At 37.5% G+C, this 14,509-nt stretch overlaps 1 protein-coding gene across 1 annotated transcript in view; it reads left to right on the forward strand.

The window, feature by feature from the left end:
* Positions 1-14,509, forward strand: part of LIFR (LIF receptor subunit alpha) — an 81,649-nt gene that overhangs the window by 35,708 nt on the left and 31,432 nt on the right. Inside the window, exons 6-10 of the mRNA XM_047766721.1 lie at positions 1,971-2,145; positions 4,452-4,706; positions 10,971-11,100; positions 11,541-11,710; positions 13,757-13,902. Coding sequence (XP_047622677.1) covers positions 1,971-2,145; positions 4,452-4,706; positions 10,971-11,100; positions 11,541-11,710; positions 13,757-13,902 — 876 coding nt within the window. The remainder of the gene's footprint in view (positions 1-1,970; positions 2,146-4,451; positions 4,707-10,970; positions 11,101-11,540; positions 11,711-13,756; positions 13,903-14,509) is intronic.

Genomic DNA, 14,509 nt, shown 5'->3' on the forward strand with positions numbered 1-14,509 from the left:
TTGTCTTATCAGTCTTACATTCCGTCTATATTTTGCTCTATTTTATGAACAGTTTTTCCTCAACTTTATCTTGCAGTCCTGCCATTGAATTTCCATTATTTATTTTTTTTAATATACAAGTGATCCCTTTTTGTTCTTGGTCCTTTTTTTAAAAAGTGTATCAAAAAAATTAAAAAATAAAGTGTATCATGTTCTTATTTCATGAATATAATATCTCTTCTTATCTCTGAGGATATCAGAGATTTAATTTTTTTTTTCTTTCTGTGCAGTCCATTCCTTCAAGTTGCTTTTCTCTTTTATTTTGATCTTTGACTTTCATATTTGAACTTTTTCTCCAATTTCTGGTCATCCCGGTGCTGCTTGTACTTAAGTGAATGGTTCTTAAAATTAAAAAAAAAAAAAAATCTAATTGGAACTTCTGTTTGCCTAGATGGGGCTTCACTGTAGGTGATAAGGATGGGCTGTCAAGCAGGAAAAGTCTTAATATTAGTTTTTTATTTTGACCTGTTCATATTGCCCCAGGAAAGTTTGTTTTGACTCTTACCTGGTGAGTACATGCTTGGCCGTCAGTATCCTGGGGGCCGAATAAGGGAAGAAGGCAGGAGTGCCCTGGCCTTCATAATGCATGGTTAGCAATCTCCCTGTTTTTAGTATGGTGTTCCCCAGTCTCAACTTTTCCTGAAGTTCTTAAATTCAGAGGAATTCTGTTTTACTTTTCCAGAGCATAAATCTCTGTTCTTTGGCTGAGAGGAATAGATTGTGGGAGACAGGTCTGGGTGCCTAACATCTCTTCAAACAACTTTCAAGCTGTCTTCCTATAGCACCTCACCTTCATTGTGTATTTTCAGGGGAACCTGGTGCAAACAATTCCTGAGCCCTTTGGCTTTTCCATGATGGAAATCAGGTTGTTTCTGGCTTCCTCATTGGTGGCTTAAGATTCAGCTTTCTCAGGTCCTCTGAGTCAATTGTCATTGTCCAAGTGCTTCCCAGTGTCAAAATCTTACTGGTGTTATTTCTTCTGCCTTTTTCCCTTGTGCACCTATGCCTTAAAAAAAACAAAAACAAACAAAAAAACCTGCATACTATTGTTTTAGAGGGATTTCAAGAGGTAAAGGGAAGGAAATACATTTATTTAATCTGTTGTCTTTAACCAGAAATTCCAAGATCTCTTTTTTTCATTTGTTTTTATTTTGTTTTGTTTTGTCTTTTTGCCATTTCTTGGGCCACTCCTGCAGCACATGGAGGTTCCCAGGCTAGGGGTCGAATCGGAGCTGTAGCCACCGGCCTACGCCAGAGCCACAGCAACACAGGATCCAAGCCATGTCTGCAACCTACACCACAGCTCACGGCAACGCCAATCGTTAACCCACTGAGCAAGGGCAGGGACCGAACCCGCAACCTCATGGTTCCTAGTTGGATTCATTAACCACTGCACCACGACGGGAACTCCTCAGGATCTCTTTTAATATATATATCTCCTCAGTGTTTCATTGAAATCTTGCCCATTTTTCATAATTCAGATTAATATTTTGTTATAAGTTTGCATATTTAAAAATAAAATTTGAAATAGATAATACTTAAATAGAAAGAAGATCCAGTCTAAAACAATAGTTTATTTTGTTGAGATGTTCTCCTCTCTTTGACTTTAACTCTTGGAGGTACAAATCCATTAGTTTTTTTTTTTTTCTCCGTGAAAAATGGAGATCATCTTAAAGCAATGGTATACTTGCACACCCTATTGAATGTTTTGGGATATCAACATCTTGTGTAATGATGAAGTTGGTCCTAAATTGGCAGTAACTCTCCTTTTGTGCCTTATAGAAAACTGAGATAGTTTAGCTTACTTAGCTGGTGATTACATAGAGTCTGTTGTGGGTTTTTTAGCTCTGAAGGAAAGCAGAACATGACACTCCTTGGAAATGGAATTTTGTGTTTGGAAATGGAATTTTGTGTTTGTATTCGTTATGTAGGTGACCCACAACACCACTCTGAACGGCAGAGATACAGTTCATCACTGGAGCTGGACCTCAGACATGCCCTTAGAGTGTGCCACTCACTACGTGGGAATTAGATGCTACATTGATGATCCTCTCTTCTCTGGTCGCAAAGAGTGGAGTGACTGGAGCCCACTGAAGAATATCTCTTGTAAGCACATGTTTAAAGAATTTTTGTCTCAGATGAATTGGATTAGTCTTGCTTAAGGGAAAGGTTTAGTTTAAGCCTTTACTTCCCTGAACCCCATTTGGCTGCATGAAGGTCACCTGGGAATCTTTCAGGCCTTCCGTCCCAGAACATTGTGATTCAAACCCCTGAGATCAGCTTCAGGAATCTGTATTTCTAAAGAACTTCTGAGGGATTGGATAAACATCCAGGTTTATTTATTTATTTATTTATTTGTCTTTTTGCTATTTCTTGGGCCGCTCCCACGGCATATGGAGGTTCCCAGGCTAGGGGTCTAATCGGAGCTGTAGCCACCCGCCTATGCCAGAGCCACAGCAACACGGGATCCGAGCTGCGTCTGCAACCTACACCACAGCTCACGGCAACGCCGGATCGTTAACCCGCTGAACAAGGGCAGGGACCGAACCCGCAACCTCATGGTTCCTAGTCGGATTCGCTAACCACTGCACCACGACGGGAACTCCCATCCAGGTTTTAAAATCACTTTGATAGGCATTGAAAAACATTTAAGAATTTTATGTAGGTGGTAATGAGATCAAGTCCATATTTTTTTAAAAATGACTCCCAATTTTTTGCTCCCAGAGCAGACCCCTATGGACTGCAGAGAACATGGGACTCTGCAGGTATACCAAAAATCGTCTGTACGTTAAATAAAACTCATATGCAGGTAGAATGTTGGCAGTGTGAAAGAAGGCCTGGAAAACCAAGGACAGTAAAATGAAGCCCTTACAAGGCTGGTAATTATTATAGATTATTCACTTTAGTGGCAATATGGAGAAATGAATCAGAGGAAGGAAGGACTGGAGGCAGGCAGATTTATAAGGAGAATCTTGTTGCAGTTCAGCAAGACGGTGAGGGTGTAAACTAGGACACTTGGGTTTAGACATGAAAAGGGGGAAGAGGTATGAAAACAGAAATTAGAGACAAAATTAGTGACTGTGCATTTGGTAGGGGAAGAAAAATAGAGCCAGAGATGACTGTTTGGGCATCTGGTGATGGTATTCAATGAGACAGAAATGGTGTGAACAAACTAGGTGGGAAAGACAAATTTCATTTTTAATCTGTTGAGCTTGAGGTGGCTATGAAGTGTCTGGGAGCAATTTCTCACTGTCAGTTGGGAATGTAAGTTTGGCCTCCAGGTGATTAGATGGCATCCAGGTGATTGGAGCTGGAGATACATAATTGACCCTTGAACAACCAGGGGTCAGGGGCTCTGATCTTCCATATAGTGGAAAATCCACATATGATTTAAAGTTGGCCCTCCATATCCATAGATCGTCCTATTTGTGGTTCTTCATCCTAGGATTCAGCCAACCACAGATGGTGTAGTACTATGGTATTTACTATTGAAAACAATCCATAAGTGAGCCCATGCAGTTCAAACCTGTATTGTTCAGGAGTCAACTGTATATTTGAGAATCATTAACATATGTGATGTAAAATTTAAAAAATCTTAGAGGTTAAGTTAACTCAAGAAAAGGGACATGGAGACGAAGAACACATCCCATGGAAGCTTGTGTGAGATGGGAGGATAGAAGAAAAAGTGGCCAGTAAAGCAGAGGGCTAAGAATAGCAAATGTGCAGTGGTCTGCACCCCAAGAGAGTTGGGAGTTTTGAAAAGGAAGACCTGAGTCAACATGCCAGATGCTGTGGAAGTTAAAGGAAAAATCACTGAGTAGCTGCCATTGGATTGAGCAATTAGACCAGCCAGCCATTTTAGTAAAATGCTCAGAGTAGAAGCCACGTTGCAGTAGATTATAGAGTAAGTAGGTAGAGACTAGAGAAAATTTTTATAATTGACTCTTTAGGAAAATAAAAACAAAGGATTTTTAAAAAAGGGCTCTTTAGGATGTGGACTGCTTATTAACTATATATGTAGGCTGATGGAAAGTAAGATGTCTGATAGAAATACATAGAATAATTTCAAAGGAATGAAATTATTTAATGAACATCTTTTTCTTGGCATGGATTTTTCACATGTGGGTATAAACCCACTGAATTTGAACCTTTAGACTTCTTAGATATTAACCTGTGACCTTAGACATTGGCCTACAATACCCTCTACTCCCCCACCATCACCCCATCATAAGTAAATAAAACCACATACATTTTTATTTCTTATGTATGCCTTGCTCCTTTGAAACCTGAGGGACATACTTTATCTTTGGGCCACCATTATTACAAGGTACCTAACAGTGTGTTTTATGTACACTGGGCTAATTTATGTAAAGGACTTTTAAAGTATTTATAATTCCTTTTGCTCTTTCTAGGGTTTCCTGATTCTCAGACTAAAGTTTTTCCTCAAGATAAAGTGGTACTTGTAGGCTCAGATATAACAGTTTGTTGTGTGACTCAAGAAAAAGTGTTATCGGCACAGATTGGCAGAACAAATTGTCCCCTTATCCATCTTGATGGGAAAAATGTTGCAATCAAGATCCGTAATATTTCTGCTTCTGAAAGTAGTGGAACAAATGTGGTTTTCTCAGTAGAAGATAACATGTTTGGAACAGTTATTTTTGCAGGATGTAAGTATATGATTTTTTTTAAAAGAGTTTCTGTTTATCTGTTTTGGTCCTTCTTGAGAGCCCTAATGCTTTTTTGGGGGGTTGGTTTTATTTCTTATTTTTTTCTTTGGTACAAATGATATATGAAGGTACCAGAATTTTTGCTTGTTTTAAGGTGAGTTCTAAGCTTGTTTTCTACATACCTATATCTGTGTAATTTGTAGGTTTTGTAGTAAGATTTGAAACATTCAACTGCTAATTTTTAGTTTAAATTCTTAGTTAACAGCTTTGTTGAGTCAAGGATAGTTAGTGTATGATATTTCTTAATCCCACATTGTTTGGGAATTTTTCCATGTAAATTTCATTTCCCACCTCATTAAAGCATACCTTTTTTAAGTACTTAAATTACAGAAGTTATAATGATTCTACACAGAATCTCTCAATAGCCCAGCATGTGCTTCTTTGATGAGAGGAGGGGGCCTGGAGGATGCGGGAGAGGAAGAGTGCTCTCTCGCTGTGTGTGATGTACGCTCTGTAACGCAGGGCGTCTTCATTAACACGGTCACTCCGGCACTTCCAGCGTTCCATGACATTTCCAAAGGTGGTTGTGTCTGGACTGCCCTGCCACTGTGGCTTGTGTTGTGCAGCCACAGGTAATTTTGTAGGTAGACTGTTTCTGCCCCCTCCCCTGCGGTAACTGTAACGTTATGATGCACTGAGGGCTGTGCTGCCGCAGTGCTTCCTTTCCTCCTCACAGTTTAACTTAAAGCTTCTCAGTGGTCCAAGGCTGTCATGAATACAGTCTGTAAAATGTGGTAAGCGGATTTTGTGATTTTCTTTTGATTGCTTAGTGATTTTTCTTATACTTTTTTTTTTCTTAATGATTCTCAGTTGTCCTCTAGATCGGCCACTCGCAGTCTCTTTTTTACTTTCATAGAAACTTGTGATGAATTACATTGAGTTGCTGATAGATTCCCAAGGGAATAACCGGAATTAGATGCCCTTCTCAGCTTGATGACTGCAACCTTACTCTCTTTTGGCCTTCCCAGTAAGGTGTTTTGAAGTTCAAGTGAGAGTGAGGGTATATTCAGATTTAAATTTTGAAAATTAAATTTTCTTTCCTAAATGGAATTTTAGGAAATGACTGGCAGCATTCCTCACAAATGATCATGGAATCTAAGTTGAGAATCAGTGTAGTAAAGCTGCTTAATAAGTGATATCAAAAAGTGAGATAGGAGTTCCCGTCGTGGCACAGTGGTTAACGAATCCGACTAGGAACCATGAGGTTGCGGGTTCGGTCCCTGCCCTTGCTCAGTGGGTTAACGATCCGGCGTTGCCGTGAGCTGTGGTGTAGGTTGCAGATGCGGCTCGGATCCCGTGTTGCTGTGGCTCTGGCGTAGGCTGGTAGCTACAGCTCCGATTCGACCCCTAGCCTGGGAAGCTCCATATGCCGCAGGAGCAGCCCTAGAAATGCCAAAAAGACAAAAAAAAAAGTGAGATATTCACTTAAAAGAATGGAAACTTAAAATGTAAACAAGGAGAATATTCACTGTTTTTATTCTAATAATCTTTTATCATAGTACTAGAGCAAACCTATTTAATTCTTAATTTAGCTTTCATTTGTAACATTTGGAGGTTGAAATATTAATCATTATTTGTCAATTCAGGAGAAGCGGTAGCATTTCACTTCAGAAGGAGCTCTTTAGAAACTTACAGCAAGGGCAGGCTGTGGTGTGTTAGAGATCAGTATACATTTTTCTTTCCCTGATGGGTATCCTATTAACCTACCATTTACTGAAAAGACTGAAAAGAATTTTAAAATCAGCTTGTCACATTTCCCCTACACACACATACATATTCAAACCTGCCAGAAATTTGATTGCTATTACATTAAATCTATCAATTTAGGAGAAATTTTATCCTTACACTTTTGAGTCTTCCAAACCATTGACATGGTGTATATATTCTTCCATTTATTTAGATTTTCTTTGATTTGTTTGAGGAATATCAGGTCTTATATATCTTTTGGTAAATTTATTCCTAGGTGTTGTTTTCTGATACTATTAAAAATTGATGTATTTAAATTGCATTTTCTATATGCTGCAATTTAGAAATACAGTTGATTTATACCAGGCTTTTGCCTATTTTCAGTTGATTCTTTTAGTGAGTACATTATATTTCAAATACTGCCTGCTTCTATTTTTTCCTCCTTCTTCTTCTGTCTAGTTTGCTCCTATTATTTGGATTTTAAGTATTTCACCTTAATATATCTGACAAATCCTAAAGTAATCAGCAGTTTAAATATAGTCAGAATTTTGGGTATTTTAATAAGATGACAAAAAGTTTGACCTTAAGTTTAAAACAATTTTCAAAATAAACATGTCGCTTAGTTTTATTATCCAGTTGTTAAAATGTCATATAAATATTCATTACTTCTCTTAATGTTACCTAGGATACCTTGAAGGATGTAATACTTATCTCTGGGGAAAGTATGTGAAATTTTCTTTTTTTTTTTCCAATCCCTTTTATTTTTATTTTTTTACAGAATAAAATACATACATTTACACACAATTACATTCACACAGATTATTATAACATGGATCTTAAGAAACAGATTAAGTGACTCCCACTGGAGAAGTGGAATGGAAAATATGCTGAGACAAATAGGAAATTTATTCTATACTTTATCCCAATTTTATGGCTTTCATCTTTACTACTTAGTTTTATCTATTACATTTCAATTTTTCTTTAAAAATTAGCATTATATTAAATTGTTATATTATGCAACTAAAATTTATAAAGAAGAAAGCCTTATATACCTTAAATATTTTATATAGCATAGTAAAAAGAATAACTTAACTGGTAAGCATAACAAAAATAATACACCCTCTGAAAATAAGTAAAATATAAAATGCATAAGTTGGTTAAAAAAACAGTGTAACTATATAAATATGTCCTCACAATTTGTTCCATCTCATTGATTCTTCAATGAAGATATTACACCATTCTAGGTGATGTGATAAACAAGACATTATAGACTTTACATTGTACCATGGAGAGAAATGGTTATTAATAATACAATTGTAGAACTGAATTATTTAATTGTACAGTGGCATTATTTAATTATAATTATCATAAGTTCTTTGATGGAGAGGAAATCAAAATCAGATCTAAGAAGACTTCAGCATTCCAAGAATGATGTCAAATGACCCCCTTCATGGTGGATTATGCGCTTATTTACTATGAGATATATTTCTTCTCCAGAGATTCCTTGTTTATGTATCAATTGTAGATTTTTGGTTTGCAGTTATTCTGGAGTTTTGATGTAAGAGTCTATACGTGTATGAGATTGTTTTAAGTTGTTGTTCTCTTAATTGCAAGTTCATCTCCAGTGTCCTCTATTTGTACCCACCTCTTCTCATGATTTCTGATTTTAATGGTATAATTCTGCATGGATGATTTCGTATCTTTACTGTACATATACCTTTACTGGTGAGCCTTGTCATTTGTGGTATTTTTGTTTCCTGTTGCTGATCTTTTCTTTCCTGCCTAGAGAAGTTCCTTTAGTATTTGTCATAAGGCTGGTTTAGTGTTGCTGAATTCTCTCAGCTTTTGCTTATCTGAGAAGGTTTTGATTTCTCCTTCAAATCTGAATGAGAGCCTTGCTGGGTAGAGTATTCTTGGTTGGAGGTTTTTTTCTTTTATCATGTTAAGTATTATGCCACTCCCTTCTGGCCTGCAGAGTTGCTGCTGAAAAATCTGCTGATAACCTTATTGGGGTTCCCTTGTATGTTACTTGTTTCTTTTCCCTAGCTGCTTTCAAGATTTTCTCTTTGTCTTTAATTTTGGTCAGTTTGATTATTATGTGTCTTGGGGTGTTCCTCCTTGGGTTTATTTTATATGGTACTCGTTGTGCCTCCTGGATTTGAGTGAGTGGTTCCTTTCCCATGTTAGGGAAATTTTTGGCTATTATCTCCTGGAGTGTTTTTTCTGTCCCCTTCTCTCTCTCTCTTCTCCTTCTGGCACCCCTATAATATGGATGTTGGTGCGCTTCACGTTGTCCCAGAGTTCTCTGAGACTCTGTTCATTTGTTTTCAATCTTTTTTTTCTCTTTTCTGTTCCACGTTCGTAATTTCTACTACTCTGTCCTCCACCTCGCTTATTTGTTCTTCTGCCTCCTGTATTCTGCTGTTAGCTGCTTCTAGTGAATTTTTTATTTCAGTTATTGTATTTTGCGTCTCTTCTTGTTTAAGTTTTATGTCTTGTATCTCTTTGGTTAGTGTTTCCTGTAAATTGTCCATCTTTGCCTCCAGTTTATTTCCAATGTCCTGCATCATCTTCAGCATCGACAGTGTAAAGTCTTTTTCCTGGAGAATAAGAATCTCCTCCTCACTTAGCTGATTTTCTGGGTTTTTTTTTTTTTTCTTTCTCCCTCATCTGAGTTATAGTTCTCTCTCTTTTCATTTTGATAGGTTTTTGGTGTGTTGACCTTTTTACAGATAATAGAGTTGTAGCCTCTCTTACTCTTGGTGTCTGCCCCCCATGTGGCTGAAGTGGGTATGGGGGCTTGCTGTGGGGTTCCTGATGGGAGGGACTGATGCCTGCCCACTGGTAGGTGGAGCTGATTCTAATCCCTCTGGTGGGTGGGGCTTAGTCTCTGGATGTGATTAAAGGCAGCTCTGTGCCTGAGGGGTCTTTAGGCAGCCTATTTACTGATGGGTGGGGTTGTGATCCCACCTGGATTGTTGTTTGCCCTGGAGCTTCTCAGTGCTGACTGAAGGGTGGGGCCAGATTTTCCCAAAATGGCCCCCTCCAGAGAAAGGCAACTGCTGAATATTCCCGAGAGCTTTGCCTTCAATGTCCTTCCCTCACAACAAGCCACATTCACCCCTGTTTTCCCAGGATGTCCTCCAAGAACTGCAGTCAGGTGTGATCTAGGTTCCTGTGGAGACCTCGCTCTGCCCTGGGACCTAGTGCACGCGAAAGTCTGTGTACGCCTTTTAAGAATGGAGTCTCTGTTTCCCCTGGTCCTGTGGAGCTCCTGCGCACAAGCCCCACTGGCCTTCAATGCCAGATGCTCCAGGGGCTCTTTCTCCCAGTGACAGATCCCAGCATGTGAGGGTTTGATGTGGGGCTCAGAACTCTCACTCCTGTAGGTGAGTCTCTGTGAGCCAGTTAGTTTTCATTCTGTGGAGCTTCCCACCTGGGAGGTATGGGGTTGTTTATATCACGAAATCACCCCTCCTACCTGTGGATGTGGCCTCCTCTTTTTCTTCTGGAGTAGGGTATGGGTTTCCAGTCCATTTGGGTGGAGATTGCTCAGTCTTTAGTTGTGAATTTTGTTGTTTTTAGGAGAGAAGTTGAGCTCCATTCCTTCTATTCTGCCATCTTAATCCCGTCAGCTATGTGAAATTTTCTAAGTCTTATTTGATAAACTAAGGACTTTTTTAAAATTTTAGGTTTTTAAAAAGTTATATTTTAGACTTTTTTAAGGAGTAGATAATTATTTAACAAAAACTCACCTCCAATGAAAGATAGTTTGGATAAATATGGCAGTAGGAAGTATCAATTTCTGTATATGCTTGGTGAAACAAGGTTTCAGAAAGTTTACTTTCTGAAATCAGTTTCAGACTGTAGAATTTTCATTTATCACAGGAAGTTCTCACAAAACAAAAACAGAAACACTTTTTTTTTCTAATCTTGCCCCTACAAAAACAGAACAGTTTTATTAAAGTACAAAAACAACCAAAGAGCAATAGTCACTTTGAATATAAGGAGATGCAGAATTTTACCAAGAGTTACTTTGTAAATAATAGTTCTTATAACTTAGTTCAGAACTCTGAAATTTGTAACATGGCTTCTATTGACTTATGATTTGGTACTCCTTTTCAAATCATAACATAAAGATGATAGGTAATAATACTTTTAACCTGTAGATTTATCTAACTAGTTGGGCACAGGTTCCTCTGATAGATTTAATGGACTCCAAAATAGAATTTAAGGGGAAGAAAATAGTAGTTGATCTCTTCAGGTTGCTCCTGGGGAGTTTCCAGATGAGCTAGTAGTCATTCTTTAGTATATTTTAATCCATCATGTCTAATGTAATATGAACTCTGACGTAACATGCTATACAAAGAATGGTAATTCCTGCATCGTTCAAATGCAGACAAACTATTTTCTTTTTTAAGGAAATTTTCCAAGATGTAATTAACATTTACGAAACATAACGTTTGCAGAGAAAATGTATACAATCAAAGTATACCTTTTTTTATATTTCTTTCTTAGATCCACCTGATATTCCTCAAAAACTGAACTGTGAGACGTATGATTTAAAAGAGATTATATGCACTTGGAATCCAGGAAGACCAACATCCTTGGTGGGCCCACGCAATACAAGTTACACTTTATTTGAAAGGTAAAGGTGTTTGGGAAAGGTTGTCACACAGCGCAGAGTACATTGGAAGGATGTTAAAAGACACAGGGAAAGGCTCTATTTCGTTTGTAGTATGAGCAATATATAAAATCAAATACGCTGTAGAAAATTGGGTGTACTATAAATACTGCAGTTTAAACACAGGCAGACTGGGTATCTTAATCTTCTTTCTTAAAAAGCCTAGAAGGGAGAACCTGCAAATGTGAACAGACTCTGTCTCTGGGTAGTGAGCTTATGGCTGATTATTCTATTTTCTATATTGTATGTATTTTCTTTTCCTGAGTATGAAGTATATCTGTAATCATAAATAAAAACTCTTTTTAAAAGATTAGTTATTAGAAAGTTACCCATTTTTTTTTCTGCAATATATCCCTTGCCATTTTGAAGTTATTTTAATATTCCTTAATGCTCTCTTAATTCAGTTTTTCAGGAAAATATGTTAGATTTAAAAGAGTTGAAGTGCCCACAAATGAAAGCTATCAGTTATTCTTTCAAATGCTTCCAAACCAAGAAATATACAATTTTACGCTGAATGCTCATAATCCTCTGGGTCAATCAGAATCAACACTTTTAGTTAACATAACTGAAAAAGGTAAGCTGCTGCATAAACCAGTATCTTAAAAATAACTTTAGAAGTGGTAAAATGTCTTGAGATTAATGAAAAAAGCTTCTAGGGATTACTTTGTATTGATTATTTTCTTTATAATTACTTAATATTCATTTTGTAAATTCCATTTAAAAATCTTTAAAAGTTATAATTCAAGTTTTACTGTTTTGTTGAATTCAAATAAAATTTTGAATTGGTTGTTTCTGAGAAGCCATTAAGTAGCTTTATCTAACAGTTTTTAATTTCTGAAAATATCTTTTGCCCAATTTTTAAAAACTTTTTATTTTGAAATAATTATAGACTCATAATTTAGCAAAAATACTAACACGTTAAATCCATAGCCCAGTAGTAACATCTTATGTAACTGCAGTACCATATCCATACTAGGCAGCTGACACTGGTTCAACACTGAACCAGGCTGTCAAACTAGACTACTGACCTTGTTCAGTTTTCACCCGTTTTTATAGGCATTTAATTGTGGGGGGGGGCGGGGCGGGGGGGGGGTTCTGTGCAGTTGGATCCATTTATAGATTCACGAATCACCCAGTGTAATCAAGATGCAGAACAGTTCTATGGCCCCAAAGGAATTGCCTCCTGTTGTCACTTTAGCATCCCCACCCCCCACCAGCACACACATGCTCAAATCTCAGTCCCCCACAAAAACTAATCTATTCTTCATCTCTGTTGTTTCGTCATCTTGAGATTGTTTTATAAATGGAGTCTGTACACTATGTAACCTTTGGAGGTGGACGTTTTTACTAAGGATGATGTTCTTGAGATCATACACGCTGTTGAACGTGTCAATACATCCTTCATTCCTTTTTACTGCTGATGAAAATTTGTGGCTTTTTATCAATCCTATTCATATATAGCCCAAAATAGAAATAAAAGAGGTCCTTCTTTTGGGCATTCATTCCTGGGTCATTCCATGTGTATCAACTCCATGGCAGGCTCTGCAACACAGAACAGTGGAGTGGAGGCCTCCTCATAGAGACTCAGAGTCAGGGGCATCAGGGCTTAAACAAAACGTGTTAAAACATAGCCTGGCAAGTGCTTAGTAGACACTCTGGTTGCCTTGTTTGTAAATGTAAGTCATTTTTATCAGTTATTTCTTTGCATCATCTTTATTTCTTGATTTTTTTCCCCTAAGGTCAGAAAGCCTGTACTTTATACTTGAGAGGCAGTGTTTGCATGTGTCTGCCTTCTGCCATTGCAACCTTATTTTCCACATGATTCTTCACCATTACTCAAATTAATATATACCATCACCATTGTGATATGTACCTTTGTTCTTGCCAAGACCCCAACCTGAAATGCTTTTCTGCAGCCGTTCTGCCAATTTCAGTCTGATTCATCCTTCAGCCCGCCTCTGAAGTCCCATCTTCACTGTACATCTATACTTACACATCAATGCCTGTAGCAGTTATTATTGGTACCACACATCTAGGACTTAACTTGTATATATTATTGTTGGTTTTCTTTCTTTTTGTCATTCTCCAAGTAAATTAGGAGTTCCTTAAAGGTGGAGGCTATGATCTAACAACCTTTTAGGGTTTTTTTTGTTTTTTTTTCCTTGGTTTTTTTTAGGGGTATATGGAGGTTCCCAGGCTAGGGGTCGATTGGAGCTACTGCTGCCAGCCTACACCACAGCCACAGTGCAGGATCCGAGCTGCGTCTGTGATCTATACCTTAGCTCATGGCAACACCAGATCCTTAACCCACTGAGCAAGGCCAGGGATCAAACCTGCAACCTCATGGTTCCTAGTCAGATTCGTTTCCGCTGCGCCACGATGGGAACTCCTACCTTTTAGTATTTCTGATGCCACCTGAGAAAATTTGATTGTGGTTGGTTCTTAAAAAGTGCTGGCATGATGTCAGCAGTAAAGGTGAGATTTGTTTATTCCACAAATAGTGGGTAAAATATTGTTGATCAGCACTAATGACACCTCTCCTGTTTTTTGTTTTCTTTGACTTTCATTTGTCATATTAGAAAATAGCTTTTAAAATAACCTTTGAAAATTATATTTACAGTTCATCCCCATATTCCCACTTCAATCAAAGTGAAGGATATTAATTCAACAGCTGTTACTCTTTCCTGGCATTTACCAGGCAACTTTGCAAAGATTAAACTGTTATGTCAAATTGAAGTTAGTAAAACTAACTTAGCACGTGAATTGGTAAGTAAAATTCTTATCTAAACTTCCTTTGAGCTTATTTTAGCTAAAATACTTAACTTTCAAAAAGAATTAATTGATGTGCATAATCTCTCAGTTACTTACAGAGATTAAGAAGAGCCAAGGCATTATGTATATCAATATCATGATAGCGTTATATTTAGCACTTAAAAACAGTTATAATACTGGATATTAGAGAACATAAGTTTGACTTTTACTATTCAGAGGAGAATGTTTCCATATCTAGTATAGCACCTGGCACATAACCGGTGCTCAATAAATTTGTGAAGTGAACAAGTAGTTTTTGCTGTACATAGCCTTTGGCGTTAGTTAATGGCCTGATCAGCACCAGAGAGAAGTGCGATTTTTAAAACTGCTAAGCGCAGCGATAGGAGCAAGTTATAATTGGTCATTATATGTCAAAACATGACTTTTTCATACATTACTTAAATACTTAGGTTGACTTTTATGCTGCACCATCTTGTAATTTGTGGTAGGTCCAAAACAAATGATGTTATACTTAGTCATTTGGAAAATTACTGACAATTTCTAGAAAATCAGTCAGACTGCAAAATGTAACCCAAAGCCCTTTGTAGTAGGTAACTGGAAA

The sequence above is a fragment of the Phacochoerus africanus genome, chromosome 1 (genome assembly GCF_016906955.1).
Source record: "Phacochoerus africanus isolate WHEZ1 chromosome 1, ROS_Pafr_v1, whole genome shotgun sequence".
NCBI classification, from domain to species: Eukaryota; Metazoa; Chordata; class Mammalia; order Artiodactyla; family Suidae; genus Phacochoerus; species Phacochoerus africanus.